This window comes from Amblyomma maculatum, chromosome 7 (genome assembly GCF_055883805.1).
Source record: "Amblyomma maculatum isolate TAMU_Amacu chromosome 7, ASM5588380v1, whole genome shotgun sequence".
NCBI classification, from domain to species: domain Eukaryota; kingdom Metazoa; phylum Arthropoda; class Arachnida; order Ixodida; family Ixodidae; genus Amblyomma; species Amblyomma maculatum.
This window is the reverse complement of record NC_139350.1, coordinates 35,156,925-35,172,883: the sequence shown is the minus strand read 5'-3', so window position 1 is coordinate 35,172,883 and position 15,959 is coordinate 35,156,925. Positions and strand designations below refer to the sequence as shown.

At 43.1% G+C, this 15,959-nt stretch overlaps 1 protein-coding gene across 1 annotated transcript in view; it reads left to right on the top strand.

Annotated features, from left to right (window-relative positions):
- LOC146182965 (hemicentin-1-like) overlaps positions 1-15,959 on the top strand; it is a 93,147-nt gene that overhangs the window by 16,911 nt on the left and 60,277 nt on the right. The window contains exons 5-6 of the mRNA XM_084608310.1: positions 10,324-10,464; positions 12,077-12,267. Coding sequence (XP_084464436.1) covers positions 10,324-10,464; positions 12,077-12,267 — 332 coding nt within the window. The remainder of the gene's footprint in view (positions 1-10,323; positions 10,465-12,076; positions 12,268-15,959) is intronic.

The window sequence follows — 15,959 nt, the reverse complement described above, 5'->3', positions numbered from 1 at the left end:
CATTTTGTCCAGCCTCTTCCCTGATTCTGCGAGAGATTGTGATTTTGTCAAGCTAGCCCGACATTCCAGTTTCCAAGTCCACTTATCCCAGCTGTTATTTCCCAAAGCCTTAGAAAATAAACAATTTGAACAAAGATGAACCACAAAACTTGAGATGACAGTCAAATTCTTTATAGTACCGTAGTTCAGGTAAACATTTTACACTGTCGGAATGAATGGCTTCATTTTCTCACTTCATTACCATTTCATCTCTAAACCATTAATATTATATTCATGCAATTACTTTTATGTTTCCCATGTGAAGGCAACTATATTGGTCAATTTTCTTCCTTTGCCTGATTCTGTCAGTTAAAGAACACAAACACTTAAAATTCCTCAAGGTCAAACTTTCACTTATGGGGCAGTTCATATGCTGCAATTTAGGCACAGTCTTTGTTGAATGCATCAGTACCATCTCACTCAACTGGCCAGCTCCGAGAAACAAATTGTCCCTCCCGCAAGGCGCATTTGCAACCGCCACAAGACCGACAACAAACAATTCAGATTCACTAGGGCTGCAGGAAGGTTAGAAAAATCAAATTTTGTACAATAAAAACATGACTTTACATAAATTTCCAATTTCCAACATGGTGGAGCAAGAGATTCGCAGTTTTGTTTCCGTTCTGATGCTTGACTGTTTCAGCACATTGTTTACATAGACGACAAGCAGTAATCGATGACAATGGCTGTAGTGGTTCTGCAAGCCAAAGGCAAACATGGGCTTAGACGAAGTTTAGACTCAAAATAAACCTGCCACTGTGAGTTCACTCAAGGGTAGATGCTTGGGCTTGTTGGTTCATGGTATAAAAGGAAAGAAGCATAGCAGAAAAAGACATGGACACACGGTCAAGACAGACAGTGCGAACTTCCAACAAATGTTTATTTTAGTAAAGAAAGGTTTTTATACCTTCATATTACAGTGGACCATCAGGCATGCACTTGCAAAGCATATCTGACAGATACACGAGTTCCCTTGACAAAGTGCGACCAAAGAGCTGCTTGCATAATTTCTTTGAAAAGGGACAATCACTGGGCTTCAATTATTTTACGTGTTAACCTGTTTTTATGCACTTTTAAAACCACAGGCTTTCTGAGATGGGAAATGCATTCACACACATGGCAGTGAGTCGACAAACTTTTCCCGCAAATGCTCTTCTACGTCCAGCCCATGGTCCCGATGCTTATCATTCAGGCATCTGCCCATTTCTCCTACATATTGTTTGCCACATGGGAGAGGAATTTGGTAGGGAACATTCTCGGAGCAATAAACAAATTTTTCCCCAACCTTCCTTGTGCAGCAGCCAACCGGCTTATTGAGCTCTGAAAAAGTTTTTGTGCACAGACGACTCAACTTGTTAGGAGCCGAAAAACCCGCTCTGCTGCTAGATCACTGCGCTATTTTCTTTTGAGCACAGCAACCCAGTAGAAGAGTTCTATTTTTCGGCTCCTTATAAGTTGAGTCATCTGTGCACGAAAACGTTTTCAAAACTCAATAAGGCAGTTAGCTGCACAATGAAGCTTGAAGAAAAATCCATTTATTGCACTGAAAATGTTGTCTATCCACTTTATCTCTCCTATGGTCTGTGGCAAACAATATGTAGCACAAGTAGGCAGATGCTTGAGTGATAAGCTTTGGGACCATGGGCTGGGTGTCAAGAGCATGTGCGGGAAAGGTTTATCGACCCAATTCCATCTGTGTGAATGCATTCCCCATCTCAGAAAACGTGTGATTTTAAAAGTGCATAAAAACAGGTTAGCACGTGAAATAATTGAAGCCCAGTGGATCGTCCGTTTCGAAAGAAAATTATGCAAGCAACCTTTCGGTCGCACTGTTGTCAAGGGAACTTGTGTATCTGTCAGATACGCTTTGCTAGTGCATGCCTGATGGTCCACTGTGATATGAAGGTATGAAAACATTTCTTTACTAAAATAAACATTTGTTGCACTGCATGTCTCTCCTACTTGTGTCCATGTCTTTTTGCGCTACATATTTTTTCTTTGAGCTCACTGAACGACCACATTTTGTGGGACACTTCCCTGCATAGTCTTGTAGTTCATGTGGCTAACCACTTTCAAAACATGGCAGCTATAGATGCGAAAAGCCACCACTGCTACTGCATTGCACTGCAGAAATCTGTGCGAAGGCACTCACAATTCTGAATAATTTCTATAACATTTCCAAGAATGTGTGCAAAAGCAGAACACTAGATTAAATGGAAAAAAATCGTCCTTGGCGCATGGTTTTGAATAATATTCAGAGCGTTCATTAGGCAAAAGTACTGTGATGCTGTATGTTCTTGGCAGTTTTTGTCAGTTTCACAGGGTTATTCAAAAATTCTAAGCATTTACCTCATCTCTTAATGATGGATTAATCAAGATTGTTGTATTTGTGAAGAAAGCAAGCAAATGTGAGCTCTGCGAACTTTGAGCAGTGCAAGCTTTGGCAGTGTACGATATCTCAGAACAGTAAGAGCTTGCAGCCATTCGTATGTACTGAATGAACCCACTGATGATAATAGACTTGCTTTTATTAGGCTCCTTTCTGGATTAAATTTTCTATCTGATCACATTTTCGGCCCCCTTGAATTCTGAATTATTGACTTTCCACTCTGCATATTATATAGTGGTTCGGCTCTTTGCAGCAGCACTGCGGCGAATATAAAAGGTGTGAAAAACTTAGAACATTGGTTCTATGACTACTGCTGTGGTTCCATGAAAATGTCGAAATAATCGAGAGTCGGAAAACTCACAGGTCAGAAATTTCGCCTTTGACTGCTACATAGTTAGTCGTTTTGCACATTGCCTGCTTCAAATCTCAGCAACTACAGGTATTCAAATTTTTGGAGTTGCAAGACATAATCACAGTAAAGGGTTTTTTGCCATTTACTTTAACTACCACAGCAACTACCAGCTGCCGCCGAATATTTCCTCGCCTTATTCTCAGACAAATTTATAATACAAATGAATTCTATCTTAATGCACTACACAATTTGCAACTTAGCCTTTCATGTCTAATGGTGCATCAATCAAGTCACACTGAACAACACTTTCTTTAAAAAAGCCTTTCATGTAGGAATGAGGTTCCTTGAACTAAGAGGAGTGAAGGAAATCCTAATGCATTGTGTAGATGTGCATTAACTCTAGCCACTGCTATAAGCTATCACAGTAGCACAAGCCACATAACAGTGACAGCGATCAATTCAAAGGTCAACTCACCAGTGTAAAAACACCCGTAGTAAGCTCAACGACCTCCGTGAAATACCGCTGGCTGACCCTTTCCTCGGCCCTTGAAAGGGTTTATTTTTCCAAAGTACCTGTAAAATATGAATAGTAAAATAAATTAAGATTGATTTGGTGAGCGACGCTGCTAACAATGGTTCATTAAAAAGCAGAGAGGTGGGAGAAGCAAGAAAGTAAAGATATGCATGGAGTAGTTTCAGCATATACTCAATAATTTGTCTAAAAACGGCAAGGCCAGTGATGGTATGAAGGAGCACTGGACGAGGATAAAGAGGGTACGCCTCAGTTCGCAAGTCGAGCCAATGTTTCGATAAGTAGACTTGTCTTCGTCTGGCATGACATGGAAATATGACATGGGAATGAATTTTGAGTATGCCAAGAATTATTTTCCTTGCCTCCTCTTTTCTAATTACTTTGCTTCGCTAGTGTCGCAAAAATGAAATAATTGTTAGACCCAGCTTGCCATTATTTTGCAGGTATATCATGGGCACATCTTCCATATATTCTTATAAACTGAGGCAAATTCCCATAATTTTTTTTTCACCTTTCCCACGACTTTTTAGTAGCCTGTATCTATGCGTAATCGAACATTAAACACTATAATGCTAAACAAAAATATTGATTTATTTATACCACGCATTACTTTTGATTAGGATAGCATGTTACTTCAAATATCTCCATCACCGGCCTTGGTAGAACGAGAGGAAGAAGATGGTTTACACGGTATGATGGAGCACTGAACAAGGGTAAAGGGGGTACGCCTCAGTTCGCAGGTAGAGCCAACGTTTCGACAAGTGGACTTGTCTTCGTCTGGGCTTAGACGAAGACAAGTGCACTTTTAGAAACTTTGGCTCTACCTGCGAACTAAGTTCTGCCCTCTTTACCCTTGTTCTTAGATGAAGACAAGTCCACTTGTCGAAACGTTGGCTCGACCTGCGAACTGAGGCGTACCCCCTTTACCTTTGTTCAGTGCTCCATCATACCGTGTAAACCCTCTTTCTCTCGTTCTACCAAGGCCAGTAATGGAGATATTTGAGGTAATATGTGCTATTCTAATCAAAAGTAATGCGTGGTATAAATAAATCAATATTTTTGTTGAGCAGCATAGTGTTTAATGTTTGATTATGCATAGATACAGGCTACTAAAAAGTCGTGGGAAAGGTGAAAAAAACAATTATGGGAATTTGCTTCAGTTTATAACAATATATGGAAGATGTGCCCATGATATACCTGCACAATAATGGCAAGCTAGGTTTAACAATTATTTCATTTTTGCAACACTAACGAAGCAAGAGTAATTAGAAAGGAGGGGGCAAGGAAAATCATTCTTGACATACTCAAAATTCATTTCCATGTCATATACAATGTGACTCATATATTTTGGCATATAGTTGTCTAGAATGCCTTGAATGTTTATAGTGCATAATCTTCTTTGAGGCTGAGTATGCTGAAGTGGTGAAGAGAAACCTGTTTGGGACATCCTGATGGCAGACATGTTCACACTCTTAATATGCTCAACTATACAGAATCATTTCCTACTATACATGCTTCAAAAGGAAAAGAGGGTAATCTTCAAAAGTAGTAGGTTGCAGTTAGGGCAAAAGACTTAACTTACTTCAAGATGCAGCTAAATAAATCGAAACAGCCTCTACATATGACGATGAGCGACAGCAATGAAACAACATTTTCACATTATTACCGGGAAAGCCTTAAATATCAGCCCAAAACACAGGACGCGAACTCAAAACCTTCAGGTAGTTACGTGGACATCACCTAGAGTTCAGTAAAGGAGGCTATTAGATCTCATTAACAAATTGGTTGCTTCCTATTCAACAAAGTAAATAGAATGTACTGTCATGCTCAATAAGAGTTGCAACGCATCACGAGTGAATCAATTCTGGCATCCATGCAACAATAAATTAGTGAGCATTTAGGGAGAGCATGCAACTTGTAAAAATAATAAATGAACTCTGTTATCCATTTCTTCAACTGAATGAATAAATTGTGAGCAAGGCTATAGTCAGTATGTGCCAAGAACATAGCTCCTACTGCATCTTGTGCGTTGTAGTGCATATTAAGTGCGACAGTACTTTTTCAGAAATTTTTATGCAAGTCAGAAATGTATTAAGCACATGATGTAAAATGCATTACTAATATGCATGATATTTACTAGTGTAAATTATTTAAGACTGCCATCCTGCCATGCTGAATACCTGCTAAGTAATTTTTTTACGCATGATAGTCAGGCAAAAAATGAACCAGCAGTTGCTCTACAAGTCCCTTCAGCAATTGCCATCAAACCGTTTCATGATGGCATGGTTGATCCAAGTGCAGAGTGTTTATTCACCTTTCCTAGTCATCAAAATAAAAAATATCAATTGTGCAAGTTGTTCTATGGAACCCAATATATACAAAGCCTCAGCAATGATTAAATTGCTCAAAAACTAGAGATGAAATTCTATTTATTTCCTAGCAACTAAAGGGCTTTATCCTTATAGTAACACTGATGTCTTAAATATGTAACCAGTACAGAAATTACAACACCTGATGAAAAGATTTTTTCCATCATTTGAAACTCCATCATTTGAAACCTCTGCAAAAACACCATAGTAAGAGGGCGCCAGGTGGATAGGAGATATTGAACATGAAGAACACTCCAAGTAGTAGTGCCATTGCCTTCTCCATGCTTCCAATGCTGATGCATTCTTCATCTACTGCCAGCACAACTCGATGGATGTCGCCCATGTCTGAGCCTGCATGTGAAAACCACATTACTTCACATAAAACTTCATCACGGGTACACAAAACAATTATGATTTGCAACATACTTTGCATTAGTACACAGACAAATATGAAATGATTCTCGAGAATAATAACATACAGGACTATTGTTTCTATATTAGTATAAACTGTCCAGTTGTAAGATGAGCAAAAACTCTCAGCATGGTGCAACCCGCCTTTCTTGATTTAGAACAAGTTTTTCTAGCAAGAGCACTGCTTCTACAAAATGAGGCTATCTATTAACAAGAAAATATAATAATATATGTACACAAAATAGACTCGATTGAAAATGACTAGTGACAGACTATAAGGATTACAGCTACAACTTTGCCCATCTAAATAAAAAAAAATTACAATATCTTCTAATTCTAGAAACAAAATTATTTAAAAGTAATAGCACTGCGAACTCATACTATATTTGACTTTATTTTGGCTCAAGAGAAGATGCCCCTGCGGCCGAAGACAAAATCTTGTTATAATCACCTTTTTCTGCGCATGCGACCATGGTGGCGGGGATGCCAAGCAGACGGCTCTCTGGGCAAAACGCAGCAGCGGGCAGCTCTACTGTGATGTTGACTGGAGTCGTGTAACGCTTGGCGCGCAGTTTTTTCCGCGGTACGTTCGCCTACTTAAGTATAGAGAAAAGCTGGCTGAGGCTTTCAGCGAACATCGTCCCAGCAAAAAGCAAAAAGAGACAGAAGGTATTGTTATCAAACACCTTTCTCTGTGGACTGCAGGTGGTCACGCGGTAGACGAAAGACAAGCTGGGGCACCATGGTCGCACTGTGGCCCGCAGCGACGAGTTATATGATAGCTCCCAAGAGCAGCGCCGAAGGACGCAGGTGTTCAGGCGGGCGCTAGGCCCCGCCGCTTGAGCAAATCGACTATGAGCGTCAGCAAGACGCCATCTTCCAAATTTGCCGCGCACGCCACATACCCTGCCCTGACGGCTAGGCGTCAAAAAGAGATAAAACGACCTTCAAACAGACGGCAGCTCGCCAGGCATCGGATATTAATCCTTTCAATGTCTGCAGTCACCAAAAGTAGCAAAACACTCAAAAGTGATCCGTGCATTTTGATATAAAGAAAACAGCACATAAAAAAAAACAGCCAGCGTTGTCCTGTGCTTTTAATAGGCAGATGCACACGTTGAAAATATGAGCCTCGTGACATCACTCCGGTCAACACCACAATATTTCAACACGCTGCTGGGTTTCGTGCTTTTGAACACGCGAGAGCCCTCTCTGACTGCTGCTCTTCAATCACCGAGAACAACGTACCATTTACCTTATGCACCTGTATCACGCCCAACGTGCGGTCCATGCGCGCTTTAAAAATTACTTGCAGAATGCGCCGTGAGCACCCCCGTGAGCCGCGCCATTATCACATATATTCAGCAACCCCATCTCCACAGCAACTCCTTCCTAATCACCTCTTATACGTAACCTTTCAATTTGTGACGTTAAGCCGCACAAACCAAACCATGGACACACTTTGCACAAATACGCGTGAAAAATTCACGTTCTCTATACAAATATATCGCGCCTACAACTTTCCCATAACGAATGCTCGCGGACAGCTTTCTGTCGTCATGTGGAGCACAATACGAGCGCACGCCGACTGCCTTCAGATGCATGTTTCGCATAAGCTCGGCGCACGCGCTTGTATCCTACACCACAAGCTCCACAAAGACTTCAAGTAAATAAAAAACACGCAGTACACTTACCGTAATCAGGCGGACTTGGTCGGAGACTGAAGCTTCGTGTGCGGGGCCGACTCCGAACCACGCCGTCCTTTTGCAAAGTGCAATACAAAATGGCGCAACACACACAAAGGAAAAAGGAACACGAGAAGCTGACGAAAACGGTGCAGGAGACGTCGACTTCGCTCGCAGTCAACGCAGCGGCAGGCTGGGTCTCGCCCGACGCCGAACAAAACATTGCGATAGGCCAAGTGCGATTCACGGGTTGTGTGACGTAACCCAAACGGCGGCGAACGATCTGCGCGCATTGTGTTTGTTTTTTAGGACTCCTGGTCTCTTCACTCTCTCCCGCTATTTGACTCCTCCTCATCATTAGTGATATATTCTATGTGCGCTTTCCAAGTCAAATCAACTGTTATTTGAACATCAAGATATTTGTACTTGTAACTTGGGTGAAGGTGTTATTAGGAAGGTGTGTGCACAATGTCGAGTCATGCGTGTGATTCGCCTCACTTTACATTTTTTTTAGTTTTGTTTCATAAGCCAGGTGTTACATCAAGTGTCAATATTTTTCGAGTCATATTGAAGAGCACATGCATCATTAAGATTACTGGTTTCAGTGTAATAAGCCCGATCATAAGCGAAAAGCCTTATTTTGAAAGTAACAAAAGATGGAAGGTCATTAATGTAGATTGGTTCGGTTTGTTTTGTGGATTTTAACGTCCCAAAGCGACTGAGGTTATGAGAGACACCGTATAGTGAAGGGCTCAGGAAAGTTTGACAACCTGGGGTTCTTTAACGTGCACTGACATCGCACAGCACACAAGCGCGTTGCTTTTCGCCTCCATCGAAAAGCGGCTGCCGAGGCCGGTATTGAACCCCGCATCCCTGGGGACAGTAGTCTAGCGCCAGGTTATTATTGTAGATTGATTGATGTAACTTGATCAGTTACACACTCTCAGTGTTCTTACTTAGCATATTCAAGCGTTGTCCTTTCATTCTGAGCATTTGACATCTATGAATCACATTTTCCCATTTTTATTTTTTCATATATTTTGGTTAAATAATAAATCAATTACACACCTTAAAGTTTCTTATTTAGCATGATCAAGCATTGGCTTCTCATTCTGCGCATTTTAATACCCTTTAAGCTCCTTTTCTAGTTACTTTCATTTTTTGTTTCTTTATTTGATCATTAATTTCTTTAACTCAGCATGGCCTACCACACACCAATCAATCATCAATAACTTGAACCAGACGTTACCATGGTGAGATTTTTTACCCAGCCTGCGATCGTTACCGACACGTAGTGATGACAGCGTCGACGGCTTTGCGACCGGACGAGCGGTACAAGCTATTGCTTAACTTTTGCCTTGCATTAACAGCCGGTGTAATTTCGTAAAATTACGACATGACCAACTTTTATCGGCGATGAATTATAAAAAAAAATCTACGGTGAGTTCGTGTGGAGTGGAGATTTCAGTAGCTCAGCTGCATTTGCGGGCTCTGACCAGCCGACAACTAACATGGCAGCGATGCAACTTCCGGAAAACTGGCGCATGCGCAGATAGGTCGGTGGGATCTCTATTCGAAGCGTGCGCCATAGGGCAGAGAGCACATTACCAACACGGGACGAACGTTGTAACACGAATGATGGGTCAGAGGAGTCATGAAAAAAATTGCGGTATGATAGGTCATAGCAATTTAATTTCATTGCGATGCTTAAGCTAGCAATGACAACAAATGACATATTACCGATCATAAAACAGTTATTTCGGTGTGTCATTTGCCCTAATCCTGTCTCTGGCATCGCGGCCATCTTTCGGCTTTTAGAACCGAAACTAAAGCAGCATGTGAGAAGCACTTAAGTATATATATCTATATATATATATATATATATATATATATATATATATATAAGAAGAGGTAGGGGCCGAAACGTCGGAAATAAACCGACGTCGGAACGTCGGCGCCCCTACCTCTTCTTATACCTATCCTGGAAGACTTTTATGAAACATAAATATATATATATATATATATATATATATATATATATATATATATATATATTATTTAGTGATCGCGTAGGCGCATACAACGGGCTTACCACTGTTTGCACTATTTGCATGTTTTCTTCTCGGGTATAATGCATGAGGCAGAACACATTAATCAGCACGTGGTATTTAAAAAATTGTTGGGCGTTACAAACAGGAACGAGACGACGGAAGAAAGCGCACTGGCCTACAACACAACAGTGATATATATATATATATGAAGGAAAGAAGCCAACAGTCGGCGAGGCCAAGGAAAGCATTGGTGATTGTACTTTGTAACGACCAACCATCTTTTAAATACGACGTGCTGATCAATGTGTTCTGCCTCATGCATTATTCCAGTGAAGAAAACATGTAAATAAGATTAGGTGTCTCCAGCTTCCCGCACCAAACAACTAGGTGGTGTGAGATTACAAGACTTGTCACCTTTTCGATTTCGCTGCTGAAATGAAAGGTCGGGATTAGAGTTTAAAGACCTGCAGAACGCTCTCCCGGTGTACTGTGCAGGGACGTACTCCCCTGGTGCAGAGGATGGAGCAAGTGAGCTTGTTCTGAGCAACATCGCGCCGGGCGACCAGGGTGCCTACACCTGTGTGGCCGAAAACGGTGCCGGTCAGCACAAGGCCACGGCCACTGTGGTAGTCGGGGGTAAGTGCACGCAAGCCTCTAAAATGTGCTGCTGCGAGATATCAGAAGCTCGTCTTACATACTTGGTGCGTTTTGATGTTCAGTGCTTGGTTAGTTCTTATTTTGTAACGCAATGGCTTGACTAATTTCAAGCTGTGTCTCGGGTGTAAAGAAAGCAAACATCAAATCAGAAGACATTTTGTGCATGCATTACGTACTTTTAAAACGATATTTGCAACCCTCCCGTCTCGCTGACCGCGTTCAGGTTTGTTTCTTTTTTTTTTTAGTGTGCAATTTAGTGCTGTATATTGGGGCTCCTTCCAGCCCTATAAGAGGCCTTCCGCACGTAGCTGAACGGGTCGTAACACTTACGGGGTTGGATGAGCGTTGCTTGTCAAACTAATATATAACCACTTCAAAGTGCAATAAGCTGAGTACCACAAAGTTGCATCAAATGGCACTACATTTATGTTTCTGCTCAGATGAAAGGCAGTAAGATGTTTGCGAAAGAGACGTATTTAATTCACGTTGTGACAGGCACGCCCATTGAAAGTAGCTGGGAGTGCAACTGTTAGTAACGAATGACAGATATCCCACGTACGTTTATGACAGGAGGTGACATAGGAGCAGTTTAATTCGTTTATTTCGAAACAACATTTTTATTCACATTGAAACAACCAGCTCAGCGCTCCTGCCAGTGAGCTCTCTACTGTGCCAGGGCAGCGAGTCAGCTTCCTTCAGGAAATGACAAATGGAAAGCAACGAAAGAATTGCATTTTCCTAGCCACAAAGGCTGTAAACATTCGAGTCGCAGAGTATTCTCTCAAGCACACTTGCCGCGCGTGTCGGCTGGTAATGTCTTCACAGAAGTGGAGAGGTCGAGCCTGCGAACTGCATCCGGGCAGCCTGAATAGTTGCTCCGGTTCCGTGCTTTACGCATGTGAAACAGATACCGAATAGCCACATTTCATGAATAATGTTGTGATAGAAAGAGCTGTGCGTAGTGTCCTGTGTCCTAAGCTGCTTCTCTTAATACCCACTCTCTCCGTGTAACGTAGGCAAATGACTTGTCGAATAGGTATGTTTATTTTATGCGCGTACAAACACTTCTACGGCAGTTGTGCGACAGCATTAATACCAATGAAACCTTCCTGAAAAGCACACTTGAACTCCTCACGAATGCTTTTTTCTTCAAGTTTTGCGCGCTTCATTTCAGCGTGTTGACTATGTACAAAATAAAGTACAGTAACCTTTAAAGAGTACAACTCACTAAACTTTGGCCAGTCTAGAGTTCCTCGCAACTATAAACTTAGAAACTGTATTTTTCGTCCTCAATTATTTCTACCCTAAAGAATTGTTCAATTTCTTGACTGGTGGTGTGCACTGCGCACGGCACAATGCAGAGGTCGGGCCAGGAAACGTCGACATACCCCTATATGCTGGACCACAGTACTTATCTTAGCGTCCGCTATCATTGAGATGCGCCCCTTTCGTCGTTTTGATACTTTTTTTTTTCAAGTCAGCAAGCACTCGAGCCGGCGTACAGTATACACTCGAGCCGGCGTGCAGTATAGGTCGTTTTGTATGTGCCTATACCTGCTCCTCTGCATAACTCTTGCTCTTTGTCGCTCAGTGGCCCCCGGCATAGCAGAGGCACCGTCGCGCAGCGAAGTGGCTGTGGGCAGCGAGCTGTGGTTGCACTGCACCGCGGAGGGCGACCCAGCCCCTAAGATCTTCTGGCTAAAGGAAGGTCACCAGCTTGACGCCGAACACAGCCGCATTCAACGCTGGGACAACGGCTCGCTTCGCGTCTCTCCGGTGCAGGTGCGTAGAAAGGCAAAACGCTCCACCTGCCCTTGTGACTCTCTTTGCAGGTCAGCTTTCCGCAGCAATTGAGCGCACTATAGCGTTTTAGGATGCACATGCACTGAGGGAATGACTGAATGCTTGTTTGCCGTAATTCCACGGGAGTTCTCTGAACATTCGCGAGGGACGCCTACTTGTGCGCGATCCTATTAGCGCCACACTTAAGACGCAGAAACGTAGCAGCTGAGGTAAACAACTAACGAAAAAAAAATGGGGGGACAGTTTAAGGGCAACGTCGGGATTTTTTTTTTTTTTAGCATTTTGAGTTGTTCATAACATTCCACTTAGAGTCACCTTTTTCTCGTCCAAAAACCGATTTGAAAATATTGTTACGTGGTGGCATGAAAAGCGATGGAACACGGCGACACAACAGAAACAGAACGACGTCATGAAATGACGATGAAATATGCTTTAATGGCCAGCGGGCCTGGCACGCGCTCCACCCCGCGCCACTGCCCACTTCGTCATCTTCGTAGCACTACCCGGGGCCACCGAGCGATCGTCCCGATCGATTGCTAGAAATCCATCGCATGAAGTGACGATGAACACATATACAGGATTCGGACATGAAACGCTGGGCACCACAATGAATCCGAAGATGGGATGAATGCTTGCCCCGGAGCATCAGGTCCAATCTTCACTGTTTGCCGAAAACCAAGGCTCATGGACACGCCGAACGGCTTGGGCGGGGGTGCTGTCTTCGCTCGAGTGGTCGTGAGGTCGCTTCGTCGTGAGGTCGGTTGGGTCGGCTTTGGGCTCTTCCTGGTCGTCATGTGTTGTGGTCAGGGCTGGGGACGTGGCTGGGGAGAGCGGCTGGTCAGGTCTGAGCACAAAGGGCTGGGGCAAAGCTGGGCGGCGATCTCCACGGGCTGTTGACCGATGGACCCGGCGTATGGTTGGCTTCTACGGTGCAAGGCGAGGATGGGGAATAACCGCATCTCCAACCAAATGTTACGTGGTGACATGACAAGCGGTGGAACACGACGACACAATAGAAACAGAACGACGTGATGACATGACGATGAAATATGCTTTAATGGCCAGCGGGCCTGGCACGCCCTCCACCCCGCGCCACTGCCCACTTCGTCATCTTCGTAGCAATATCAAGGAGAGGTATTTTAAAAGAGCAGAAACCGAGAAACCGAAACCGAAAGTAAGTTTTACTCACCTTAGATGTCACTACGGACTAATCTCTACGGACTAAACACCAGAACCATGATCTAAAGGAAGGGAGGAAGAAGGGATTAAAAGCTGGAAGAGAGAAAGAGCTACAATAGGGAGGTGTGGTCGCTGGAAATACTTTCTAGTGTGCCATCTCGCGCCCGCTGAGAGGTCGCCTCCTTAATGCATGCAGAGGTGGAACTGTACGCGGTCGGAGCGGGGTCGGTTTGCGAGTGCGCGCGCAGCCGAGCCGCTGGCCGCCCATGGCCTGGGCTAGTTTGGTCGCTTTCAACTATATGCTTTCGTCGGCCTCTGTTTTTAAGAGAATAAGCTCTTCTCACGTTTGGAGATTTCTGTCAATCTGTCAGCGGCTCCAAATTCCTTGGACCACGGGGAGGGGGATCTAATTGCTGTTCACCCCAGGTTCGGACTGGTGTTAATCGGTCCGTTGGATTTATGCACACAAAACTGCTAGTCCAGTCAAGCTTTAAAATGTGTGAGGGAGTCGTATAGACGTCGTCTGGTCATTGAAACCACAACGGAAGTGTGACTTCGGGGGGCCGCGGCGTTAAATTGTTAAATTGGTTTAGAAGAAAGGAAAGGCGCAGTAACTGTCGCACTTATCGGTGGACACCTAAACCGCGCACACTTCAAGGGAAAGGAGGGAGGTTGGAATCAAAGACAAGAAAAAGAGGTGCAAGTAGTGGAGGGCTCCGCAATAATTTGACCACCTGGGGGTCCTTAACGGGCACTGATATCGCACAGCACACGAACGCCTTCGCGTTTCCCTGCCGCCGCGGTCGGAATCGAACCCGAGTACTCGGGTTCATTAGCCGAGAGTGTTAACCACTGAACAACTCATGGTCTTGCCTTTCAACGCAATCGGCGGCCTCAGGTTTTTCCTAATACTTTTTGTACATGAGTAGTGTTTTAATAATGATAATTGGGTCTCAGGAAGGGAAAGGCGCAGTATCTGTCAAACTTCTTTCTGCGCACCCCTTAACCGCGCCGTAAGGAGAAGGGACAGGGTGGGAGTGAAAATATAAAGAGAAAAATGGGAGCCGTAGTGGATGGCTACGGAGTAATTTCGACCAGATCACCGGAAAAAGATGCCGTTCGACATTGCTATTCATTACAAATTTACCGCCTGAACGTTCTGAATGTGGCAACAGCATTTCTGCGCTTTTTTCTGTCACTCACTGTACGGGACTATAAAACTCCAGCTGGTTGCTTTGCATTATCTTCGTAATATAGATGCAGTGTAAGGGCGATTATAACTTATATCTGCAAATACATTTCTGCCCAGTATATTTTACTATAGCTCTTGTTGTTTTATGTTCCGCTATATCAACCCATTCGCTTTTATTTCTTGCGGCTGCAGATCAGATATCCTAGGAATAAATGTCAGCTACTGCGGCACGCAACTACATCTTGCTTTATTTATTTTATAACCTACCAACCCTACTACCGCTTCTTTTCTCTGCAGCATATGTGCACTAAACGAAATGATTACAACAGTAATACAGGTACGGAGTAATACAAAAACGTTTTGAAACGCAACCTTGTTTTTTTTTTTTTTTCTTCCGTCTTGTCTTGTTTCCTGTGGATGAATAATTGAAGCAAGGAACTTCAGCGTAGACGTGCGCCATTTGTCTGACATGGTCATTCTGCTTTTCTCTGGTACCCCTCACAGCTGTGAAAGGAGTATACCAAATATCAATGGCGTTTGCATTTTCTCTTGTCTTCCAGCAACATTATCGTACAGTTGTCTACTTATAACCTGTCATGACGGGAAATTGCAGTGCAATTGCAATAAACTATTAACAGGTCGTTACGCGCGTTTTCGGGCTTGCCATGTGCTTGCCGCGTGCTCTGGCATATGTGGACGCTCCTATTCAATTCGAGTTGAAAGCAAGCCCTATACTCAACGAAAGTGTGGAAATAATTAGTTTCTGCATTCTACCTTCGTTCGGGGTGACTACAAAATTTCAATAAACAGCAAGATTTGTTGTTTGTTTTTTTTTTCATTTCTTCAGTAGTTATTATTCTTTCTCTTTAGTTCCACATCATATTGATTGAAGCTGCACCCCTTCCTCAAGAAAGGATTTCCTCCATTTCTGATCCAATCCTTAAAACATTATCCGAATTGCATTAAAATCATGCACCATACTTAGAATTACCTCTATAATAAAAACCTGGCGCCATTACATTCCAAAAAAAAAAAAAAGCGCAAAACCTCATGCTGATTGATTATATAACAGGCCCCTCTTATATACACAGAGGGAGTGAATTCGGAATGAGCCTGAACTAGAATTTAAATATTGCGCACTTTCACCTTCGCGGTCTGTCTTAAATTAAACTAAAAACAATTATGAGATACAGGCAGCTACGTCTTTTTCAATTGTCCTAGCTGTAATTGCGAAGGTGATTCTTATGCGTCAAGTTCACTCGGAGCACTGGAATAGAATATATCCAGTGCGGTTTGAACG